General features: G+C 40.0%; 1 protein-coding gene and 1 long non-coding RNA gene across 3 annotated transcripts in view; one reads left to right on the top strand and one right to left on the bottom strand.

The window, feature by feature from the left end:
- PTDSS1 (phosphatidylserine synthase 1) overlaps positions 1–25,628 on the bottom strand; it is a 70,453-nt gene that overhangs the window by 21,769 nt on the left and 23,056 nt on the right. For both annotated transcript variants that reach the window (XM_019718401.2, XM_019718402.2), the window contains exons 3-9: positions 24,582–24,626; positions 21,636–21,760; positions 16,537–16,695; positions 12,635–12,786; positions 9,451–9,592; positions 7,432–7,544; positions 4,501–4,566 (exon numbers count right to left, since the gene is read on the bottom strand). In XM_019718401.2, coding sequence (XP_019573960.1) covers positions 4,501–4,566; positions 7,432–7,544; positions 9,451–9,592; positions 12,635–12,786; positions 16,537–16,695; positions 21,636–21,760; positions 24,582–24,626 — 802 coding nt within the window. The remainder of the gene's footprint in view (positions 1–4,500; positions 4,567–7,431; positions 7,545–9,450; positions 9,593–12,634; positions 12,787–16,536; positions 16,696–21,635; positions 21,761–24,581; positions 24,627–25,628) is intronic.
- LOC141567916 (uncharacterized) lies at positions 691–5,087 on the top strand. Its single transcript, XR_012490890.1, has 3 exons — positions 691–801; positions 3,062–3,159; positions 4,955–5,087. It is a non-coding gene; the product is annotated as an uncharacterized LOC141567916 (long non-coding RNA).

Here is a 25,628-nt window from a genome sequence, read left to right on the forward strand (position 1 = left end):
GAGTCCTATAAATAATGTGCTATAGAAGGTTCACATTACTTTTGTATAAGACTCAAACGACTGCTAGTTCAGGGCTGAGGTCAAGGCTTGGGCATGGTGGGAACTTGTATGAAGCTGTTAACTGAGAGCTGTTAATCCTGGTTGGGGAGGAGTAGTGGTGGTGGGGCGGAGTTCCCTGTACCTAAACTCAGTGCAAATTTAAATCTCTCTGATCTTTACCAGGCTGAGGAGATGGCCAAATTGTGGTTCCATGGAATTTAGTCAGGGCTGCTACTTCCTTTGGTGCCTGTGGCCATTCTTTTCTTGAATTACCAAGGTTAGAAGGCAAGTTAACTTTTGAGCTGCCTGAGGTACTTCTGCCTGGGGGTGAGGCTGGTCTGCTGACACAAACTCTCAGCTCCCCCACTTTGGAGCCTGCTCTTCAGAGACAGGGTAGAAATAAAGATGTTCATGTAGAGGCCAGAGTAAGGAGTTCCTTGGTGAGTGGAACAAGAATGTAAGCAGGGTTATTACAGAAATCAGGGCACGGAAGCTTAGGCTCAGCGTGTGTAAACTGGGTATACAAGCAGAGGAAGATTTCAGTTTGCCAACAAAACCTGCTATTGGATGCTGAGGATGCCAGTCAGCATGCATCGCACAAACACTGCCCCATAGCTGCACAAGATGGGACAGCTCCAGGCGTGGCCAGCCAGGAGATGACCCTCCAACAGTGGAAATGAGACATGTATAACGTGACACAACTATTATGCCATCACACAGGTAGCCAGGAAGTCTTCCGAAGCGAGTCCAGTTCTGATTAGGGTAAGCAGAAATGCCTTTTTGGAGGAAGTGACAGCTGAGCTGTGCTTACCAGATAAGAAAAACTTTCAACTGTGCTCCTGGAAATTACTGACTTCCCAAGAACCCCCTGGGCAGGGTGGGGAGGGTGAGAAGAGGTCAAAAGGGTCATGCGTGGGATACCCGTATAGTTCTGATCACTTGTTTTGATGTATCTATTATTAATAGGTTTGGGGGTAAGAGGTCATTTGAGGAAATGGATTCAGCTGCTAAAAATAGTGACTGCCAGGGGTTTGGGGCTGTCAGGGAGCTGTTTCTGAGCACAGGAGCAGGGAGAGGCAGGATAAAGAAGGAACAATCCTGATGGAGGAGGACGGGGTGAAGGGGAAGGTGCTAGGAAAAGAAAACCAGCTACAAAGCTACCCTAGCAGTGTGGGTGCTGAGGGCCTGAAACACAGATGTGTACCAACGGAGGGCAGGCGAGGGCAGGCCAGAAAGGCTATGAAACAAAGGTCAATGGGAAGATGGTGGCCAGGTAGTGCTGAGAAGGGTCAAGAGTTGGATGACACCTCCTATTCCCCTCCTCCTGGAAGGACCCCGTGCTACATGGCTGTGTTTATCCTTTAAAAAAAAAAAAAAAAAAAGAGCCTGGAAGAAGAATAACAATTATAAGACATTGTGGAGGGGAGAAGAGGGTGGAATGGGAAGGCAACAGAGAACACCCAGAAGAAACAGAAGAGTATGAGGAAAACCAGGGCAGCTGCTGCGGGAGGAAGAGAACAATTGTGAGATGGCAGATACTGTGGGGAAGACAGGGGAGGGGAGGATGGAAAGAGGACCTGCTGGTTTGGAGCTGAGCTGGGAGAGAACAAGTTAGAGCAGCAGAGGTCCCAAACGCATTGTGATGGAAGTACTAGTTGGGTTGGGATGACATGAGGCCAGGAAACTCATGGGATGAAGGGCAGTTCTAACAGCGAGGCGGCGCCCAGGCACAGTCCATACTTACCCAACCCCTGAAAGAGCAACCCAGGAACTTTCAGGAAGGAGGAAAGCCATTCACTCACACTAAAGCCAAAGCTTGGTCCTTCCAGGGCCAAGTAATCAAACAGCTTTTCTTTATAAACCAGGCTAATTCAGGCACAGAAGCTCAATTATAACAAGGGTGGAGTGGGGAGAATGACGAAGATAGAGACAATGTAAAGAGCATACCAGGGGGACCTGTTCCTATCGGTTTGGCCCTCATACTCCCACAGAGCTCAAGTAATGGGATGTGACTTTCTAAAGAGAGGAGAAGCCTACTTCTTCACACTACTGCCTTCTCCCTGGTGGGTCCCCATTCCCTAGCTGGACAGAGTCCTATCTGTGCTGGGCACAGCACTTTTAAATATAAAAAAGGCTTAAAAGCTCAGATCTCTGGCACAACTGTAGGGGACCACATTGTTAAGTCTGTATTTAGTCACATCAGTGAGTAATTAATACAAACTTTTTGAGGGTATAACATTTACGGAAAAGAAAACTGCCCTCTTCGGGAGAAAAAGATGTAGAATTGTGGGAAAGACGCCTCAGGAGGTCCTGCTTGACCTACCCCCCTCACCACCACCCGCAAGTTCCCTAAAGGCAAAACTCGAATGTCACTAGATAGACCGCTCCTACTCTGTACTCCCACATCGCCACACCTTGCAAAAGCCTGAATTACTCCAAAATTAGTGAAAAAAGCTGTAAATCAGTTACTAGTGATTAAAGGAAATCAGACATTTAAAAGTTTGCTGTTTTGATAGGAGATGGAAAAAGACAAAATAAGGGCAACAAGGAGGTGGGGGAAGGATGGGGCAGAAGAGGGGAGGTGGTGGGTTCCCAGGGGCAAACACTCAGAGACGAGAGACCAGAGACTCAGGCCTCCTGCATCCCCTTCACCAACCGTGCACAGGCAGCCCTGATTCATGCAGCCAGGTGGACCTGCTGTATATGAATAATGGAGAGGAATCTGTTCTTTTTCATCATGGCCCACTCGTTCTCAAGATTCATTAATCTTGATATCACTAGATTGGGAGTTCTCAATTCTCAATAAAACACACTAAATTAGCCAAATGATTTCTCCTCTGCATTTCCCTTTATCACTTTTCAACAAGGCGCAACTTTATGTAGCAGCATTTTCTGCCACTCTGGCCTAGTTTATCTTCGCCACTTCTCCCTCCAAGGGATTATATTTTTTGACTGCTCTATTAGAAACAAACTTTACTGTAACACTACCTCTCTCTAATCCACATCTCCTTTTCCACAACAGGTAAACAGTTCTGTGGAGAACATATCCACTCCACAGTAGAGTAACACCTTGCCAGGGACTTTTAAATATGAAGAGAAATATGCAAGTGGAAGGAACAGGTAAGTGGTAAAGAGCTCAAATTCAGGAAAGATCACTGCCTCCTTGGAAAAGACAATAAGGAAAGACAAGAAAGTCCCCAGCTGCCTCCCTCTATGACTCCACAATTGTGCCTTCACACGGCCTTTGCTCAGTATAGTAGAAATCTTGCAGATGTGTAAATTCTTTCTCCTGCTAGATCACTAAACAGAAATCTAATCCATCTTATCACCCTTTAAGCTGAAATCATTTTAGGTAAGAAAATCAGTTTACATCACAGAACTTATGAGACACAAATGACAATGGCCCTTTGTCTTTAGGCAAAAGTGGACTTGCCTAAATCTAACTTGAGTGATCCCTCAAAATCTGGAATGGGAGCTGGACACACACACACACACACACACACACACACAGAGAGAGAGAGAGAGAGAGAGAGAGAGAGAGAAATGTTTGAAGGGAATGACACTGCAATGTTAATAACAATTATTTCTAAATGATTCTTTTTGGATGATCTTTAGTTTCTTCTTGAACTGTTTATCAATGTACATGTATCACTTTTTAATTGGAAAAAAATGTTATTCCATTTAAAACTCTGTTGAAAGTAGTAATTTATTCCCTACTACAAGTTTTCATCAAATTTTCTATACACCGTCACATTCGATTTAGAACCTAGATTAGATCTTGAATCTAAACTATGGAAGGTGCTGAACTTCGTGTAAGGATTTGTAGTCGTCTCTGGAACTTTGGCTGCTAAATGGCATGGTGAACTGTTGATAGTGTTTAAGCAGAACCACTTACCTGACATACTGAAGACTGTCTCATATTCCACATGAGGGGATATAAATCAGATAACCTATGGTTTCTTTCATCACTTAATAGTAAATTCAGATACAACATTTGTATCTGTAACAAGACAATAAATTGTGACCATGTGGCTATGTATCAGTTCTCTTTGGAACAAAAAAAATTATACCTTGGTATACAGCAAGCAGCTGTTTTGCAGGGTCTTTCTGATGTGAAAGTAACATGAAGTGCGGGTAAGCCCATCACAAGATGATATCCCAAACTAATTCAGAGGAAATTTGAACATTCCATTTTGTATCTAATTTTTATTTCATATAACAGGGTCTGCTATTTAAAAAAAATTTTTTTTCTGTACTCTCTATAATTTGTCAATTAACTATTCTAAACTTAAATAGACTTAAATCAGAAAAGGTGATGTTAAAAAAGAAAGACATATCAAAACACCAGCAAGCCTTCATAGGACAATTATACTGAAAGGCACTTAATACAGGGTCAAGAAATAACCAAAGAAATTTAGAGGCTTAAGTGTTTCTTAAACTCCACAATAATAGATTACTCACCCAAATACCCAGCACTGTGTTCCCACACGTTTGCATTGTGTGTCGGTGAGGTAAGCATAGTATTGTCTGAAAGGACAAAGGTGGAATTCACTGAGAGCTTCTGTAAGACCAATAAATCAATACAGAATTCAATTACTGTCACAGAGTGAGTATAAAAAATGTCCTGCCTTCTTTCACATACTCGAACTGCCTGGTCTAGTGCTAGTCAAGGGACTAAGAAGCTGGTGCCTGCTGAAACATTCCTGTGACAAGTTAGGCGTTCAGGCTGGATTGTAGAGAGAGGAGCATGGTTTAAAGAGCCAGATTATTAGCAAAGGTGGTCTTGAAATAGGGACAGACTCCCAAAGCCTCGTGCCAATGTAACCCCAAGTTGGTACTTCAGTCTCCCTCTCTAGAGGTGAATTCGAGGGTCATCTGCACTGTCATTAATTGTCTCCTCTGACTCTCTCTCCAGGACAAAGGTTGCTGATTGTAAGCAGGCAAGCAAGATATAGTTTTGGCTCTCAGAACTGGAAGGGGACCCCGTCGGAACCTCACTGTTAATGAATGCCAATGACTTTGAATGTTACTGACAAGATAGGAAAAAAGAGGCAATGACATTGAGTTGAAAGGCTTAGAAGAGCACCCACCCAAAAGGAATATGAGTCACAAATGCAATTTAAAATTGTCCAGTAGCCACGTTAAAAAAGTAGAAAGAAACAGATAAAATTCATTTTCATAATATGTTATTTATCCCAATATATTAAAAACATTATAAAGAAGCATTTTATATTGTTTTTGTATTAAGTCTTTTAAATCTGGTGTATATTTTATCTTATAGCACATTTCAATGTGGATTAACCACATTTCCAGTGCTCACAGCCACGTGGTGAGTGGCAGCCATATAGGATAGCACAGGCTTAAAGTCTCATGATTACCCCAAAACTCAACCCATCCCTTCAGAAGTAGCATCTAAACCAGGAGCTCATCGTCTTTTTGGGGTCACAGAATCCTTTGATGATTTGATGAAAGCTATGATAAAGGAATATAAAACACACACACAAAACTTTGCATTAATTTTCAAGAGATTCAGATACCTAAAGCTCATCCATGAATGGTCGCCTCCTCACCTCAAAGACACCAGTGAAGAATTCTATCTATAAAGAATTCAGGTTTTCCTCTAACTTCACATTTTCATTACCTACTTTGCTTTTACCAATTCAGCTACTTTACCCTCTAATGTTTCCATCCCCTTATGCTGTACTTTATATATTATCAGATTAAAAGAATGTTCGCGGATATATTTTTTCAAAGCAGATTCGTGTGAAGTCTAACCAAAAAGAAAGAAAAGGGAGACGTGCTGTGAATGATTTATCCTGAAGCCTATGAGCTTTTTCTCCTTTAGGGCCTGCTGTTTGCTAACTGGAATGGATGTGATAAAACTGATTAGAGCATTTCCATTTTCCCAAGAAGCTTGTTAAAGCATCTCCTTACATAGGAACTGCCTCAAGTGGTGTAAGAATACAGAAAGTAGCTAATTTTTTTTACACAAAAAAGAATCGTGTGGAAATCCATAGTATTTGGCAAAAATTTTGAAGAGCTCTCAAAAGTCAAAACTTTGGATTTTCAGTCTCTGGTTGTTTTGAAATGTTTAACAACATTGAAATTTCGTGATAAATCGGATGTGATTTGTTACTGTTTTATAAGAGATTTCTTTCCCCACTTATTGACTTACTGGTTACTCCTAATTTTACGAAGAAACTGAATGTTCCTGAAAATAACTCCAAAGAAAAACAGCATTTATAAGATAACTACTTCAAGGGCTGCTGGCTTACCAACTGTTACTTTCCTGTTTGGTTCAAAATACACACAAAAAGAAGAAATGGAATTTTGGACCTAACTCCACAAGACCCACTGTGTCTTCTTTGGTTTGCTCAATCCAGTATTTGGGGTTATATATAAAGACATTATCTATCTAATCTATCTATCTATCTATCTATCTATCTATCTATCTATCTATCTATCATCTATCTATCTATCTATCTATCTATCTATCTATCTATCTATCTACCTACCTATCCATCCATCCCTAAATCTTATATTACAAATATAATTGTAATAATGGATGAGAACAAGAGGTGCTGGATGGGGATAAGGGGTATGTTTGACCAAGGAAAATACTATTCTCCTTGGCAAGTGAGGCCTCTACTTGTGTAGTCTACAAGCACATTAAAAATGATAAATTAAGTTACCCTAGAGCTTCTGAAAGCTAATCATTTTAACTGCTTAGTTTGTATTTGTATCAGCTATGCAGAGATCTTTGGTGCTTCTACTGATCAATGCCAGTTCTAAATAGAAAAAAAAAAAAGACAATGTTTTGCTTTGAAGTTCACTGGGATCAGTCAATGTGAAGGGACAATCTGGAGTGGATAATGCCTCATCTCTATGACACTACAAAAATCCAGGGGAATAATAGCATGAAAATTCAAGCTTATTTCAGTTGTCTTGGTGGACTACAGGAAGGACATTTTTTAAAGGAAATTGATTTAATTGGCTCTAAAAAAGGTAACAAAGTCTCATTCTAAAAATAATATCATTTATGACTTCCGATCCACCATAAAAACATTTGTAGTTTTTAATGCTCTCATTAAAAAAAAACTTCAGCATCATTGCTACTCATTTATTTTTTAATAGGATGTTACAGGGGGAAAAAAGAAGAGCAGCGAAGATTGTAAAGGGGTTTGAAAATAATGGTGTGGTGTTGATTGTTCACTTCATGTTACTGAGTGAGGTCTCAGAGCTAAACATTTTCTTCATATTATGGATATATAATTCTTTAGAATGATATTTTCATGGAAAATCTGCTAGTGTGTGTGACTTCCCTTATGCTAAACAGGAGAATACAAAGCAGGCTAACATGCTCAAATGATAGACAAACTTATATAGAATTACCTCACTGTGGGAGCCGTGATGCCACCAATAAAGAGAATTCTACACCAACTTAATGGATGACTGGCTTGGAACACAAAGATATGTTTCAGGAAGAAGGTATTCAACTCAGTCAGCTGAAAAAGAAGGAGGCATTAGTCATAAACATATATTCCCTTAAATGGATATTCCACAACTAAAAATAATGGGTATGTCCAAGGCATTTTTAGAAAATACACTGGATCTTCCAAGGTCTGCTATTTAAACTTGGTAAAAGCCGGTACAATATGGGCACCAAATAATCAGGGGTCCAGGAGGAGGTACGGGGGTGGTGGGAAAGGCACCAGGTGGTTTGCATAATTGTCACTTGGGTCATGTGTGTGATCTGCTGGGATAGTTGGGAAAGACGTGCTATAAAAACTGCAGAAATCATGAAAATAAGTACTCGTATGTACCATGGAAAACTTATGCGGCCTTACAGAAATCAGGCCAGGTCTAAAAGAATTGCAACTATAGGAAAGTAAATCTTTAATAACCAAAAGAAGCTTGAGGGATGACTGTGGACTAGTTTAGCACAAGCCTGGATGCCTGGGACCCAGCAGATCCCCAACCAAAGGCAGCTCATAGAAGTGGGTATGAAGGGCTGGTCCAAGTGGCACCTCGGGGTAGTGGGTGTCTCCCTTGAGCTTAGCATCCAAGTACAGCTCACAGAAGAGTCCTTAGCAGCACAAAAGAGACTTCAGCAGGGACAAGCTCAATGCCCAGAGCCTGGAGCCTACATTGCCCCTCCAGATTAAGCAACAGGCAGAGACTAGGAAAGGTTACTACTTTAAGAATATATCATATGGACCAGTAGGTTCATTTTAGTGACATATAACATGTGTCTTTTCCCATAGAACTGACTTCAAGGATATAGAATAAAAAGTGGTCCACTAATTAACACCACACATGGAAAGCTGATTCATAGCACAATGCTCACACTCAGGGAAGGTGTACCCTGTGGAATGCTTCCATTCTAGGAGCACACTGCTATCTTTCCTGAACAAATCCAAAATCCTCTTCAGTTCTTGTAGCAGAAGAAAACCTATACCTTCTCTGACATTGCCCTGATAAAACTTAATCTCAGTCCATTTACACTCCCATTTTTATACATACTGACTTCCCCAAACCATGGTGACTAATTACTTACATACAGTTCTATATCCAAAAACTCCATTTCTTGAGATGGGCATTATTATTCGCCATGTGTGGACAAGGATTGTCTTTTTTGAAAGTGACACATACTGATTTTTTTCCTTATGTTGGGAGTATTTTGTGCATATGTGTTCAAATTATAATTTCTGGCGATTCTGAAAGACTCATCAGGTGAAAAAGCTGGCTTCCCTCAGCTAGTCTTCCAAAGTTGTGGAACAATTAGCCTGGGCAAGGAGGATCAATTAAAAAGGATTGTCTCTGGAAAACAGAGATGTTTGATAATCCTTTTCCAAGACCCTTTGCTATCTGAAGTACCTCAATCATGTAATGGTCTGCTTATGACAAGAGCTTCTCTCCACTGCAGACACCACTCTGCAGGACCCATGTCCTCCGGGGCACCAATTCCCACAGGTAGCAGAGGCCTTCTTTATTTAGTTCTTTACAAATTACCCAAAGTGAAACAGCTGAGGCACAATTTTAAAAATAAAACATTGAATTTGTAACATAAAAATAGCCTTGCATTTATTTGTTCCTTTGGTCATGAAAATGATCATTCTAAAAAGCAATCCAATGCCCAACTCACTGGGTAACGGATGCTGACATGAGCTTTTTCAGGCTATTTTAATCTATTTCTTATTTGTAATTCAAAGATCCATATTTTAAAATGCCTTCATGATGAAGCAAGACCTTAGGCGTAATAACATCACTCTGCTTAATTATCCCATAGGTTAGCTACAGAACATTAGATCTCCTGAAGCATCTAGCTGGTAAACAATGTGAACTAGCATTACCTCTAAATTTCTGGGTGGTTTTTAGTCTTTTCCTAGTTCTGGACATCTAAAAAATTACCTGCCAGATGATCATGAAAAGGTATATTCCAGCCACTCTCTGAAATGAAGATTTGGGGTCAAACCATCGAACGTAGGTCCAGCTAGCAGGAGTAAACTGGAGCACAGCTCTTTTGATTTTCCCGGTGGTGGTGTGGATGTCCCTGTAAGAAGAGAACAGCTGCAGTGAAAATCCAAAGAGATAAGGAAGGGGAAAATATATGTATACAAAAAAGAAACAAAATGAAACAAAACCTGTTCATTGACTATTTTACAACCAATCCTCCGAACAAAAAGATTCCTTTCTATCAGAACCATCTCTCCAACAAAAAGATTCCTTTCTATCAGAACCATCTCTCCAACAATGGTCTCTATTCACAGGTGAAGCACTGAAAGCAGCCCACTCGTTGGGGAATTTCAGGGATGACAGGCACAGCACAGACTTCAGGTCACTGCAGAGCCAGGAGAGGCCTTAATTTGCAAACTGGTGACAAAAGAAGCTGAGAGGCATTACAGACAACCATCTGGAACCAGGCCAGGAAAAAGAAGGGTGCCAGTGAGGATCCGATTCCCATTCACTGTTCGCCTCCCAGGTCAGAGCATTTTAGTAAAACAGAGAACACACACTCTTGAGGTCTCTCTCCCACATCATTTCTTCACCCCGTATCTTCCTCAGAAGAGTGAGTAGCTTGGATTGAAGAACAGTGATTTTTAACCTTTCTCAGTTTTAATCCTAGAAATGACTCAATTAAAAAATCTCATACTCTCATGATAGACATAAACAGCCCACAAATTGCAAGGGAGAATATTTAGGCTCAGAGAGAACAACTGGCTGGTGCAGGCTCACCTTGCAAGCCTCAGAGCTAGGTGTGCATTCCAGCCCTGTCACTAGTCCAGGAGAGCCGAAATCCAAGGTAAAAATAGCATTTAATAACCGTAAAGACTCTTTAATTCAACAAAGACTTATATCAAGGAACTTTATGTCTCAGACACTGTGCTAAGTGCTGAAGGCACAAGTGTAAACAAGCAGGACTTTTATTCTTTTTGCGGGGAGGAGAGGGGAACGAAAGGAAACCAGGTTCGTTCCTTCATTCACTCACCTACCCATCAACAAGTAGGTAGTGGGAAAAATCTCACAGCAAGTAGATTTGAAGCAGAAAAGCAAAAGCAACAAAAAATACACACTACCCCCAAATAAACAAGAACTATAAAGGACCTACATTTTTAAAAATGGCAAAACTTCATGGAAAGAGGTAGAGAAAGATGGGAATAAACAGAGAAATACAGCACGATCGAGAATTGGAATATTTTAATAGAATGAAGAGGTTGATTCAACTTAAGTTAAACTATATTTGTTTGTACATTTAATGTAACTTAAAAAAAAAAAAAAAACACCAGTGGAATTTTCTGTTTATTAGTTTAGTTTACGTCTTGGTAACCTGACAAAATGACTCTCAAGTCAAATTTGAAGCATAAATATATGAAAGTAGGGAAGCATTATGGCAGTGTTCAAGGAGCCAGACAGTCTGACGCAAATTCAGACTTAACTGCTTGCTAGCTGTGTGTCCTTAGGTAAATTACTAAACCTAAGTCTCAGTGTCCTCATCCCTACAATGAAGAGAATAGTGTGGACTCTAGGATTGATACATGGCTCAAATGAGATACTGTTTATAGAGCTTGCTTGGAGTAATATCCAGCACAGCTACAATTTTTTTTTTACATTTTATACTGCCTTAAATATATTTAAAAGCATGCTTTCAAGTGACTAGCCAAAGAAAGAATTATTAATAAAACGAATGAGGAAAACTGGTTAATCAACTGCAAAAACACTAAAATCTCCCATTTACATCATATTCCAAAATAAATTTAAGATCAATTAAATAAGTTACTTATAATAAAAAGACTAAACCATTAAAGAACTAGAAGAAAATACAGTTAACATTTACCTAAACAAAAAAATTTAAAGCTTTTAAAGTTTAAATGGCAAACCTACCACAAACAAAATTAGAAGGAGATGACAAAGGAAAAATAAAGTTATATTTAGGACAAAATGTAAATATCCTTAATCTAAAAAAAATTACTAATAAAAGAATTCAATAAAAATAGAAATGAAATTCACACAATTTCACACAAATATTACACAATTTCATGTGTAATAAAACTGGCAAAGGTTTAAAAATAAAATTCAAAGCAATAGTGAAATGAACACATATATACGTTGGTGTATACATGTGAGAATATAAATTGGCATATTGTACTTCTAAGAATTTATTTTTTTTTAAATCAGAGATGCACACAAAGATAGATTGTCAAGAATGTTCACTCTAGCCTTCATTATAAATGTGAAAACGATGAAACAACTAAATTGCTGTAAAATTAGGGAATTAGTTAAATACGTTATCATTTATCCATAGATTGGGACACAATGAAACCCTTCAAAATCATGTTTTAGAAGAATATTTAAATGTTGGGAAATGCTCCTACTTTGTTATATACATAAGCAAAGATTTAAACACAATAAAAACAACTACTACTTTCATTATCATTACCGTTGTTCTTTTCCTCTTTATCAATGGCAGGGTTCCTGCCACAGTCAAAGTGAGGTACAAGTTCAGAAAGGCAGGATAAACAACGATGGAGGTGTGCACTGTCCTCCACGGAAGCAGAGGAGGAACATGCAGCTATTTTATAAAATCAGAGACGACTATCTGAAGAGTAAACAAGTGACTCGAGTCAGGAAAGAAAAGGACCAGCCAGCCTGGCCCATGGGAACACAGGTCAAACTCAGGTAAAAGAGTATGTACACAGGCTCAGGAGAGCGTGGAGAAAGGGACCACAGATGTACACTTTGTCCTAAAGACCATGAGAAGACATCACGGGGGAATGACATGAAGAATCGGACATTCTTAAAAAGATCACTCAAGCAATGGTGTGAGGCTTTGAGTGGTTATCTGGGGACAGGGGACTAATTAAGCCTGAATGCAAGTGAGGCATAAGAATAAAAAGGAGGGGATGGATTTGAGAAAATAGTAATGATTTAGCATTTTCTGAATGAATGCCTGAAATTAGGTTTACTATAAGTTTCAATTACTAATGTATAATTTATTCTTTATCATCGAAGACTGTACTAACATTGCATGCTACTAGAGTAATTAAAATATACAGTGTGAAAACTGTGACTGATGTCCAGAAAGAAGACGACTCACTTGAAGCTTGCCCAGTGGTAAGTCCTCATCTCTAAAAACCGGCAAACAACCATGCCCAACCAGATGCCGCCGCCGTTGCACAACAGGATGTCCAGAATGACCTGATCCCACCAGCACTCAGCAAAATTGGGCAGAAGATGCATGAAGAAAAGCTGAGAAACACAACAGATGATGGTTGTAAAAAGAAAAATTGGGATACCACATGAAAAGATAAATTTCCTTTTAATAATACCGGGGGGTGCCAAAAAAATGTATACACATGGCTTGTATTCATCTTTTGTTATCGGTATATATTGAGTATCACAATTTTAATACAGATTTTTCCTTTCTTAAAATGTGTATACATTTTTTTGGACACCCTCTGTATATTGTTTTAGGAAAAGTTGTTGACATACTAGGTTTTACTAATGTATTAAAAAAAAGAGCATAGTCTGTATTCTCGTTCTTGTTTTTCATATTGTGGATGGTTTACAAACAGTACTAATTCAAACAGCTCTTCTTCTGACATAGAGCTTTAAAGAAATGAAGGTCCCTCTTTAAAAAATTCTACTGATGAATTACATTGGCTAATGACAACATGATAAGGACCCAGGAAGGGAAAATGAGAAAAGTTTTCATACCTGCCAACAAAGCATGAGCATAATACTCAAAGTTATCAGCTTTATATTCAAGCTGTGCATTGTAGAAATATTCCAAAGATATTTGGGTAAAACAGTGAGTAAGCTATAAAAGTAGAAAGGTTAGGTCTTGATGACATGATGTAGGAAACTGATAGCTTAATAGGAAATCTCACACTAACCAATTCACAATAATAATAATCTTTTATTAAGCTCCTGTGATGTGCTAGGTGGTGAGACAAAAAGGAAGTCAAGATTCTTGATCTCAAGGGCGAGAGTCACATTGTTATCCAGAACCACCAAATAAGGTAGGCTGTGGCGAGTATTACAATGGTGACATAAATGGAACACGGTGGGGACAAGACAGATTCTTTCTGACAGATGGCAATTGGAAAAGGCTTCTGGAAGGAAGACATATAGGAGTGGGATCATTGAGGACAGAAATGAGTGGTTTAGAGAGACAAAGATGAAGACATTACAGAAAGGGTAACAGTAAGATCAAAGGTGGTACCGAAGTCTATTATGGAAATCCTTTTGTTCAAAACAAAGGGCCTATCAGCTGTGTACAGAGCAGAATGCTTTGTTGTGTAAAGGCTCATTTTAAGGTCTGCAATTACAGAGACATGGCCTGGGAGTTCTCTGGAAAGAGGCAACCTGTAATTACAAATGGCTGGAGTAATATAATGAACACTACAACATAAAACTATTCATGAAAGGATTTGGTAGACTGTAAAACATTATAAATATGAGGAGTTTGCCTTCTTAACATGCCTGCTGACCAGAAGATGCAAAACAGCTACTGCATGTGATGGTTTGCGGCTGCGTTCTGACCCCAGGTGGACCAATCACTTCCCATGAGATACAGTCCCAAGTTCCCAGCTATGAGATGGAGCATAAACTCTTGCCCTTAGGGAAGAAAGAAACTATAGCAAGAGTTGATGACACATATTTGCTGAAACGAAGCTATGTAGGGGAATGGGCTGTGGTGGACATACTTCTGCCTAAGGGGCTTTCCTGGAAAGTACCAGATTCTAAGGATGAGATGGGTCCCTGAGAGACCTGAGTAGGAGGACCTAGAGGTAGTAGTAGCATTCATTCCTTCACGAGGGATTTGGGAATTATCTGCCATGCTGTAGGCAGAGCATCTGGGACTATGCAGATATGGGCACTGCCCTCTCAAGGCATAATGTTTAGCAGAAAAGAGACACTTATCAAGTATCTAAAACATGGATGTCCAATCTGCAGCCCATGGGCCAACTGCAGCCCACAATCCATTTTTAATTGGCCCGCAGCAAATTCCAAAAATATATTTAGTTTACTTAAATAAACCAGGTGAGGCAATACGTACTTCACCTCGAGTGAGTGGCCTGGCTGTTTGTGTATTTTACCGCATATGGCCCTTGGTAAAAAACGTTGAAAAAAGATTGGGCACCCCTGGTCTAAAATGTGCTGAGCATTTCAAAGGAGAAGGTCCAGGAGCTCTATTTCTGGTGTACCAACATGGAACATAGCTAGTGGAGGGAGTAGGGAAGAGAGGTAACAGCTTGGAGGAGGGCTCTGTGGGAGGAAAGTACAGTCTTTGAAACAAAGAAAGCAAAGATGGCAAGAACACAGAGAGCTCTGTGGAGAGGGATCTCGAGGAGGATGGGGAGGTGGGCCGGGGCCAATTAACACCAAGCCTTGTAGGCTGGGTAACAAGTTTAGTGTTTGTCCATTACTCTTAAGACAAAATCCAAAGAGTTATTAGTAGGACAAGGACATGACTGGGTTGAGGTCTGAAAAGGGTCACTTTGTCAAAAGATTATATGAAGGGAGGAGACAAGTAATTCAGACAAGAGACAATGGTGGATTCAATATAGTAGAAGCAAAGGTGTGGAAAGACTTAAATGGACTGGAAGGTGTTCAGAAAAGAGCATCTATAGGACTTGGGATGACAAGACACTGAGGAGCAGGCAAAGGAAGATGCAGAAGGCCTAGTCTGTAGTGTGAGGGAAGAGGAAGCTGCGAAAGGTCAAGTGCTTTGCACAAGGTCACACTGCGGCCAGGTTATGAAGGTGCCTGGAAGTCACAGAGGTAGAACATGCTAAGACAGGATGAACATGGGCTACACATCCAGAATCCAATCTTGGCTCACCTCATGAAGCAAGCCTCTGAGCTCTGGTTCCCTCAGGTGTACATGGGGCATATACACTGGCTTTTCTGGCTCATGGTGAGGGTTTAGGATGATGTATGTACAATGGAGGGCACTGTTATGGATTGAATTGTATCACCTCAAAATCTGTATGTTGAAGTCCTAACCTCCAGTTCCTCATAATAGGACCTCATTTGGAAACAGAGTCATTGCACATGTAATTAGTTAGGAGGTCATACTGGAGTAGGGTGGGCCCCTAATCCAATATGACTGGTGGCATTATAAATGGAACGCCATGTGAATACACACAGAGAGAATGCCATGTAAAGAGGAAAGCACAGATTGGATGATGAGCCATAAGCCAGGAAACACCAAAGATGGCCAGCAAACCATGAGAAGCTAAGAGAAGACTGGTGTAGATTCTCCCTCACAGCTCTCAAAGGGAACCAAAGCTGCTGACATCCTGAACTTGTAATTCTAGACTCCAGGGCCATGAGAGGCACTTTAATAAAAGCTATATCTAAGTGGCATGCTTCTCTAAGTTAGGGTCAGGATAATGACTGGTACTGAGAAACATACTGTGCACATAGCCAAATTTTGTTCCTTGGGAATGAGTAAGAATAACTCAACAATAAATGAATTAGTTCCCAAAATTTCATTTTGCTAATAGTTTTTCAAGAATATATCTCTTTCATTCATTAAATGAGAATACTTTCAATTACTGAGATATTAGAGCTATATTGGGAATCCATTTTTCAGTTACAAAGTAGCATGAGTGCCTCTGTAATTCCTAAACACCACAATCCTATTGATCTCAAACTGGAAACCAGTTAGTGGGTAAACTACTTATTTACTTCTAAGCAGATCTCATTTACGTACCCTTTATTTGTCTCACTTGTGATTTCAACTTCATTCTTTAGCTTTATTTCACTTGTTTCTCTTTAAGATTTGTAAGATAGAAGCAGACTTTAACAAGGAGTTACTTTTTTTCTCAGAAAGCTATAAAATACTCCTAAGGGGTGGTTTAAATACAGTTTTGTACCACAGGGGCTGGAGAATGGACTGCTTGACTGTTAACTAACAGACTTTCTTCTTCCTACATACAGACTATCCACACTGCAGCGTCTAGATAATGGCCCATCCCTCCTTCTTACCTCAGTTAGCTCCCATGTAATACTGATGGTCCAGCAGAGACCATAACTACGGATCAACAAGGCCTTCATGGCCCAGCCCCAGAAATGTCCAAATGCAAATATATCAAAATGACTGATAATCCTCTCCCAGGTGATAACATGGCAGTTCACAGCATACTCCTGTTTAAAGCAAAAAGGAAAATAATTAATGATACTCTAAAAATCAACTTGTTTCCAGGATTCTGATAATAAATGGGAACTGATGTGACCTTGACAACTAACATATGTAGTCCTGCCCAATAAAAAAATTTTAATAACTGGATACTTGAAGAAAAAATGGACAAGTGTTAGAACTTATAAATTAGAACTGTTTTGCTCTGAATTGCAAAAGCTGGGTTAAAATGAGAAACAAAATAATTTTACAAAGGCTTAACACATCCTAAAAAACTACGTCACCTGACCATAAGGTAACTATGCTAAGGCAAGTAACAAAGACATAATAAAATGCCAATAACAAAGGAATAAGTCGAATCCCAACAAGTTAGGAAATTTAAAAACACATCTCTAAATACCATGGCTTAAGGAAGAAATCATAATAGAAACTTAAAATATATTTGGTATTAAATGATAATGAAAATACCGTATTATAAAAAATGATGTGATGCAGTTAAACAAAACTTAGAAAGAAGTGAAGTGTAAAGCCTTAAATGCTTCTACTAAAAAAGCTGAAGCAGTCAACTTCAGAAACTAGAAAAAACAGAATGACCCCAACTCTAAAATGTATCAGATACTACATAATTCAAATATTAAAAAACACAAAACTTTTAAGAATTTTGGTTCCATTTCTAGTATCTTTTTGTTTTTAATATATCCTTAAGCAATTTAAAATCAACATTACTTAATGGAGGTAACGGAAAACTCTGTCTACCTCCCAACTGGTCTGAGGGCTGATCTCCGTGGCTCCATCCTCACCCCCGCTGCCCAACACTTAGCCCAACACCAAGTCCTATTCATTTCACCTCCCCAAGCATTTCTTTTCTCCATCTCACCAACACTATTATTACTTGCTTAGATGTCCACAATAGCTTTGAAAATTATGAAATGTTTCAGGTATTCAAAAAAGTACAGATGATGTTCTAATAAGTACCTGAGTACCCACCTCCAGGGTAAGACTATAGAGATTTTTAACTGGTCTCTATATTCACTTTTGCTTTCTGTAATTGATTCTCTATAAACAAAATGATTTCTCAGATGATGAATCAGATCATTTTGAGTGTGTGTGTGTGTGTGTTTGTGGGGGCCGGGGGCTGGGTAAGGCATCCTTCTCAGTGTAGAAGGATATCCATACTACACGCTCTAGGCCTCTTGCCCCACTCTCTCACTCACTCTGTCATTTCCAAGGTTGGTAACCATGGAAGAAGAACATATGAACTCCAAAGTCTTTGGACATTAATTGCCTACACATGCCACGGAGAGTTCTCGTCTGCTCCCTCCTTTTGGGGAAAAGCTTGTGGTTGTCCAGTAGGATGGGGAGGAGAAGCCTGATAAATTCAGGGGGAAAGGGGATTGTACGAGCAAGGCCACATGGCCCAAGTCTAAAGCTGTCTCCTCCACTGTGCTTTTTCCAGGAAGAAATCAAGCCAATATGCTGCACTTTTTTTGTTTCCAAACTCGACTGGAGATGGGGGTATTATTAATTGACGCCCTAAATACCAACTTTCCATGGCCTTTTACGGCCTTTAATTACATTCAGAATAACATCCAAACTCCTTATCTGAATCTCGCCAGCCTTAGGAACCGCCCTCTTCTGCTTCTTGATTTCTACTCTCCTTTAGCTCTTGACTGATCTCAGTTCCCCCAAGTAAGGGCCTCCTCACTGGCTATACTCCCTTCCTGAATAATGGGCCCAACCCTCTACCCTCACTTTGCTTGGCCAACTCCTATTCACTTTTCAGTTATCAGCTTAAACATCCGATCTTCATGGAAGCCTACCCTGACTTCCCAGACTAGATTTAGGTCCCTTTGGTAAGTTCTAATAGCACCCATTTCTTTCCCTTTATTGTACTGCACACATCATGCTTTCTTGGTTCTATGACACATTCTTTACACACTGGAATAAAGAATTGGGATGAAAATTCCAATATATTACAATGTTTGGTGCATTTAATATAAGGTTTCTTTTTTCACCCTCCCAAAAGCCATACCTATAATTGATGGCACATCTTAAAATTAATGTTGACTTCCTGACCCCCAATGATCAATTTTAATGTTATAAAAAGAGAGACAACCAGACAGCATGTGCCTCCTAGTGTGACACACAGCAACCACCTATGAAGCAGTCCCACCATAGAACATAGAACTGAACTGGAATCTGGAATCAGCTTCTACATCTAACATCCAGTTTATAGGAAACATGGGGCACATGGAAATATGTTAGATGATACCCTGCAAATGCAAGCTGCAAAATCCAGATGTGAGAAACTCTATAGAATAAACAATATGGTTTCTTTGACAAATGAACTTCAAGGTAAAAAGAGGTGAGGAGGGACTATAGGTAAAAAGAGATTTCAGAGCTGTAGCTAATGCAATGTGTGGACCTTGTCTGGATCCTATTTTGAACAAATCAACTGTGAAAAACCTTTACGAGGTGATTGGGGAAATGTGAACACTGACTGCATGCTGTTAACCGATAAGCAATTGAAAATGGCACAGCAATTATATTGAAGAAAAGTCCCTATATCTTAGATATAATATCTGAGAACTGTTTCAAAATAATCCAAGATGTGAAGGGTAATAATGAAATATGATTAGGTAACGTGTTGATAAAATTTTTTGAAAGTGTTGAAGTTATCTTGAGTGTAAGAAAAGGAGCCAACAATTATTAAATTTGCTCCATTTGCTTCCTGTAGGCTCTAAGCTCCAAGAGGACAGGGAGCGTTCCTACACTTTTCCCCACTACCACCAGCATGGTGTCTACCACACAGGAAAAGCTTACTTACTAAATAGAAGATTGCTGCTTCAGACAACCCAGTTTACAAATGAGATGTGCTCTGAAAGCTTGTCTGAAGCTTAGAACACGTATTTTTGAGTAGGATTAATATTTAGAAAACTAGGAAACTTTCCAGACAATTATACAGACACACACACAAAACTGCCTCTAATAAGGTTTCAATGACCCCCCAAATCCTATTTTATTAATGTAATTGTAAGGGAAAAGGGAGTCTGAATTTCAACATGCGGTACCAGGCAAGGATGTGAGCCTATCTAGATTAGGAGTAGGTAGCAGCGCTGAAGAAGCGAGGAGAGCAGATGGTCCTGGGAACCAGGGAACTATAGACTCTCTGTCTTGCATGAAGATATTTCTCCTCATCACAATTCTATCAAAGGGAAGGTGTTTCTCTAGAGCCATCACAGTTCTTAGAACTGTGAGGGATTACTTTAAAGAAGTAGAAAGTGATTAGATATTAGAGATAAAGACTGAGGTTTTCTAGCACCAGCTGGACGCCTAAAAGCTGAAAACAGCCTCATGCTTCAATTTTTCAGCAAGAAAGAATATGCCAATACTTGAAAACTAGGTTTCAAAAGCCGGTTTCAGGTCTTTTGGGGCTGCCATTGTGACAATCGGCTGTCCCTGTGATGTCAAATTCCTAAGGAAGCTAGATGTCAAAAGCATCATTAGATTTAACCTCCCTACCTCGCTGTGAGAATGGGATCAACAGAGACTCACCTGGAAATCCACATACAAGTCAGTTTACTTTGTTCAAAAGCCCAAGAAAATTGTGAGGGAAAATATCTTATCTGAGGTATCCTTCTCCTAATCTCTATTTCATAGACTTCTGTGAATGCCAAAGCACTTAGGATTATAACTATATACAAGAACTATATACTTGAAGACCAGTCCAAAGGGAAAGTACGGGTTTCAGAGACAAAGGGATCCTACCAGCCTGTACTGTGAGTGAAATACTCATCCTTTTTAAGCTTCTTTCCTCATGGGTAAGATGGGGATATTAATGCTGGACATGCATGTGAGAAGCTTATACAAACTCAATATAAAGCCCAGCATAGCACCTGGCAGAATTGACAACCCACAATCCGTCACTGCTATCGTCTTCACCATAACCGTCATAATTGCTACTGTCATCATTAGAAGCTGTAAGTCACCCTGTGCCAGCCTCTTCCTTAGAGTAAGAAACCCCAACAGACTTTTCTCCCTGAGATTTTAAAGTAATTTTTGGCATTTTTATTTTTGGCTATAGCATGTCTTTTATAAAAGTTAAAGAAAAATTTCTGGAAACACCATTCCAAGAGTCTGACCAATCTCAACTATGGTGGAAGGATTATTAAGTCCCTTTTATTAAGTCCCTTCCCATTGTTTCTTGTTTGTTGAACAAGGGCCTGTTTATGGCCCAAAAGCATGTTCTCCTTTTCTGAGCATCACTAGCTTTTTCTTCAATCTGTACCAAATGTTAGGCATTAAAAAAGCGGGGGGCAGGGGAGGGCAAGGGGAGAGGAACAGCATTATAGTATAAAATAGTCAGTAGTTTTAGATAAGAATAAAGTTATTTTCTGTGGTTTAATAAAAATAATGAGTGCAGCGGACTAAATCATTACAACTGGCCCTTCATGCAAGCAGGTAGGAAGGATCATGGCATCAGGACCAGAGTGGGAAACAGAGGTGCTGAGGGTGACAATGATGAAGCAGCCGCCGCCACCATCACTGAAAACCTGGTGTGTGCAAGTCAGCATGCTGGGACTCGTAGATAATGTTACTTCATTTCATTCACAGTAAACTCCCAAAATAAATATTATTTCACTTTATTAAAAAGAGAACAGGCTAACAAGTGCGTTGCCCAAAATCCTACAGCTAACAAGTGACAGAGGCAGAATTCACACCCAAGGCCATCTGACGATAATGTCCACTCTTCCTACCACCCCCCTTAGCTCCAAGTGAGGATTTCATTTCCCTGACTATATCACGCACCTCATCAACCCGCCCAGAGACCTGGTTTTTATATATTTACATAAGAGATATGGCAAAAGAACAATTTAGAATGTACAACCAACTTCCTCCTACAAGCAAGAGCCCACCAATTTCTCTGAGGCCACCGACAAGTACATACCATGATATCTGCTTCCCTCGTGGCGTATCGAAGATTCGGATCTAGCCAGTACATAAGAGATTTCACCTGCTCAAAGTTCAGGAAGAGGAGGAAGACCAGGAACAGGAAGTAGAGCACACTGAGTCCTGAGGGAAGCAGAAACAACCTCATGTTGAGGAAGATCCAGGTGTCAGACGCGCAAAACACATTAGACTCAAATCACTTATGGCCAAAGCAGACAACTGATTTGTAACACAGCGTGTTGAGACCCCATTACAATCTTGTATTCCCTTTGATGCGAGTCTGATACTCAGTCATAATTCAGATTGAGAGGATCAGTGATAGTTGATGAGAAAATGATGCTTAAGCTGAGACTTGAAGGACGGGCAGACAGAGGGTGTGTGTGTGGGGGTAGACAGGTGGACGCAACATTCAGGCAGAGAAAGGTATGTAGGTAAGTCCCTGGAAAGAGAAATGTCTGGGAGCTGGCACGTGGCTGGGGTGACGGCAGAAAGGGGAAGGCAGTAAAGTGGCACTGAAGTGAGAGTCAGATAAAACAAGGAGCACCTGATGGGTTTTAAATAGGGAAATAAGATGATCTAGGTAACATTTTACAAAGCTGACTCTGGTTGCTGTGTGGAGGGTGGATGGAGGTGGGCAAGGCTGAGTGTGGACAGCCTAGTCTGGGGACACTTCAGTAGTGACCAGCGTGAAGTGCGAGAGGTGGCCCAGGGCCACTCACCCACATCGTAACACTTGATATTAGCCCTTGCAGGCATTATGTTACTATCACATCATATCATAATTGGTATCCTAATTATCCCACGTCATTTAAAAATAAAGTTAATCTACTTTAAGAAGGCAAAAGCCTGTTAATATATTTTAGAAAGGTTTAAAAACCAACCATCAGTGGCTTTGTCATTTCTCTTTCTGTCGAACCTGCTGAATGAAAATGTTAATGTAAGACATCTAGATACTGTGATACAAATGACCTTGGATCATAGCACCCCATCCAAATTTGGCTCAGAGCTAATCTGCAATGAGCCACTCCAGAGGCGAGAATACCCATGGCTGGAATGGAATCCCCGGTTAATGGCTGCTGTGCCAGGCCTTCCAACAGGGAGCTCCTGGTCCCTGGAGAGCTGGGAACAGGGGCTTGAGAGTAGCATGGCCACCAAGTCATGCACCCCAGGGAACAGGGAGCACGTTTTTAGGCACGTAGGTATGTAGTCCTCCTCGGGTTTGTCCTTATGTACCAGCTATTTTTACAAATTTTCACCTCAAATGCCCCCCACTACACTTTTTATTATAATCCTTTCAAAATAATTACTTTAAGACAGAAAAAAAGTATCTGTGGAGCAGAGGTTCTTAAACTGGAGTTCAGGTTTGGGCTTCAACGTCTGTGAAGCCCAGATATAATATGCAGAATTGTGTGTGTGTGTGTGTGTGTGTGTATGTGTGTGAGTCTATAGTTATCAAATTGTCAAAGGGCTCCATAATCCCAAAAAGATCTCAGGTAAGAAATAAAACTGCTCATTACCTACAACGGACCACTTGAAATAGAAAAAACTCTGATGTAGTCAACTAGCTGAAAATAACTTTTAACTTCAATCAGCAACACTATTAAGTTCAATATTAAGATGTAAGTATGATGCAACCAGGATCATCTTTTTAAAAGTGTAAATGAACCATGTCACTTCTCTGCAAAAAATCCTCCCATGACTTCCCACTGTTCATATCTACAATCCTTACTGGCCCACAAGCCCATAGGCTTCCATCTACACGCAACTCTGACCACTCTCTCACTATTCCCCGGGGAGCCGCAATGCCCTGGCCACATTGGTCTGGAACACATGAAGCTTTTTCTAGCTGGGGACCATTTTCGTAGCAATTCCTTGGTCTTGCCTCCCACCTCCCATCTTTGCATGCTTAGATTCTTCTTTGCATGCAAGTTTCCAATTAAGCATCCTGCCTTCAAGCCTCCTGTCACGCAAAAGCAGCTACCCAGTCATTATCACCTCATACGGTTTGAATAAATGTCCTAACATTTAAGCAACAGCTGATATTTTTTATTATGGATTTGTTTAAGTTTGTTTGCTATAGTTGTCTCCCCTCCTTGGAGCCCCTCCAGCCTGGAAGAGCCGCTCCTGGGCTGTCTGGCCCTCTTGTGCAGCCTCAGGGCCAGAGCAGCCTGCCACACAGAGGTACTCAGTGAACCCTTGCTGAGCAAATGATGAAGACTGACCACTAAATTCAAAGAAATTTACTTATGATCTCTGAATATTGAAAGAAAAACAAGCAATCTTGAGCAAAAATGTCTATCTTTAGGGTCCTTTTGGGTAAGATTACATTTTCATAAGTTAAAATAATTTATTTGATATCTTATTTAGGCAAGATGAAACCAGTATCTACAGTTTTGAGGATCTATTTTAAAATCCATTCAGGTGATTTGACTATTTGGACTAGAAATCAAATGAAAATAAGACATCCAATATTTGTACTAGATGCTTATCACTAAACCTTAGTTCTAATCAGGGCTCTTTGTCTAAAGACTTCTCCCTTTTCCAAGTTCTTTCTCATTCATAACTGAGGAGATTGCTGGGTTTTCAGTCCTCCTGGTGCTGACGAGACCAATGTGCTCATAGGATGCACTTGAGCTTGCACTAGCAAAGAGAAACATGAAGATGCATGAAGAAAACCAAGCCTTATGTATTCCCTATGTCAAATCCTGTGTATATTAAGAGACAACAGCATAAGAAAGGGGTTAAGTGGAGTTGAAACAGTTCACATGTATGAGAATTTTTGTTATCACCAGTACTTCATTTTGTGACAAAGATGTTAATAAAAAATTTACATTAGGAACACCAAGAAGTAAAAAAGTAGAGTGGTAAATAAAACTGCTTTGATGATATACAGAAAAAGATTTTTTAAAGTAGAATATATTTTCAAATCTAATGGGTAACTCACCAAAAACCATTCGCCATAAGGCTGGATGAGGTCGAGTAAACGGACCTGTGGAGAGAACATTATAAGGTTAGAACAAAATGATTTCAAACCGAGACAAGAATATGTTGCCCATCTCCATAAGTAATAAAAAGCTCTCCACTGTTAAAATTATTTTTCTACATAGATATTTTGAAGTCAAAGTCTAGGTTGAAATGTTTTATTCACATTGTAACAACCATAGCCAAAGTCATAACAGGCATCAATCTCCACAATAGGTTTTTTGTTTGTTTTTTAAATTTTTTCTTTAGACTCAGACCATTATTTCCCACGGAAACAATGTTATAACAGTGAGTAGGTTACCAGGCTAGCCTTTAAGTGTATGTAATACATATTGTACTTAACAAGTGAAATCTCCCTGCTACCCAGGAGCTCGGGGAAAGAGGTTCTGGACATTGTGTGTACTTGTGGTGGGAAAGGGGTGGACTGGCGGACTCTGACTCTGAAAATGAAAAAGAGAGAACTACTGTTTTTTGAAAATCAGTGAGGTGGGAGTGAGGCTGAAAACAAACCGTTTGAGCACTTGCTAGTGCAGTAGCTTTTGATCATGAACTGTGGTAACAAAATACCTTTTACCTGGCAAACAAGTTCCTCTACACAGATGCAGATTCCACACAATTAACTTTCACTGTAAGTGATACACCGATAGATTTTATTTTTATTTTATTTCATTTAAAAAAAAGTAGAAGCAAGCAAGCTGGGCCTTGGTCTGCCGCATTGATTTATCACCAACTGAAGGTTACAACTTGCAAAGGTTGAACACTGCCATGGCCATCTGACCTATCTGGGGCTGCCCACACTTTTGAGACAGCCTTCCTACACTTGGAGGATTTCCAGTGTTATGGATCCCGTATCTCCAGGGGAGATGCCAGAGCTTGCTGCCCAGCCTTCTTTATAACCAGCGCTCAGTTCTTCAGTTGTATACGTCAGACTTGACCTCAGGAGCTGGCGATAGTAAAGGTCAATATGCACAACTATTCTTTCCTCTCTCCTTTTCTCTCGGGCCCTGGC

This window comes from Rhinolophus sinicus, linkage group LG12 (genome assembly GCF_036562045.2).
Source record: "Rhinolophus sinicus isolate RSC01 linkage group LG12, ASM3656204v1, whole genome shotgun sequence".
NCBI classification, from domain to species: domain Eukaryota; kingdom Metazoa; phylum Chordata; class Mammalia; order Chiroptera; family Rhinolophidae; genus Rhinolophus; species Rhinolophus sinicus.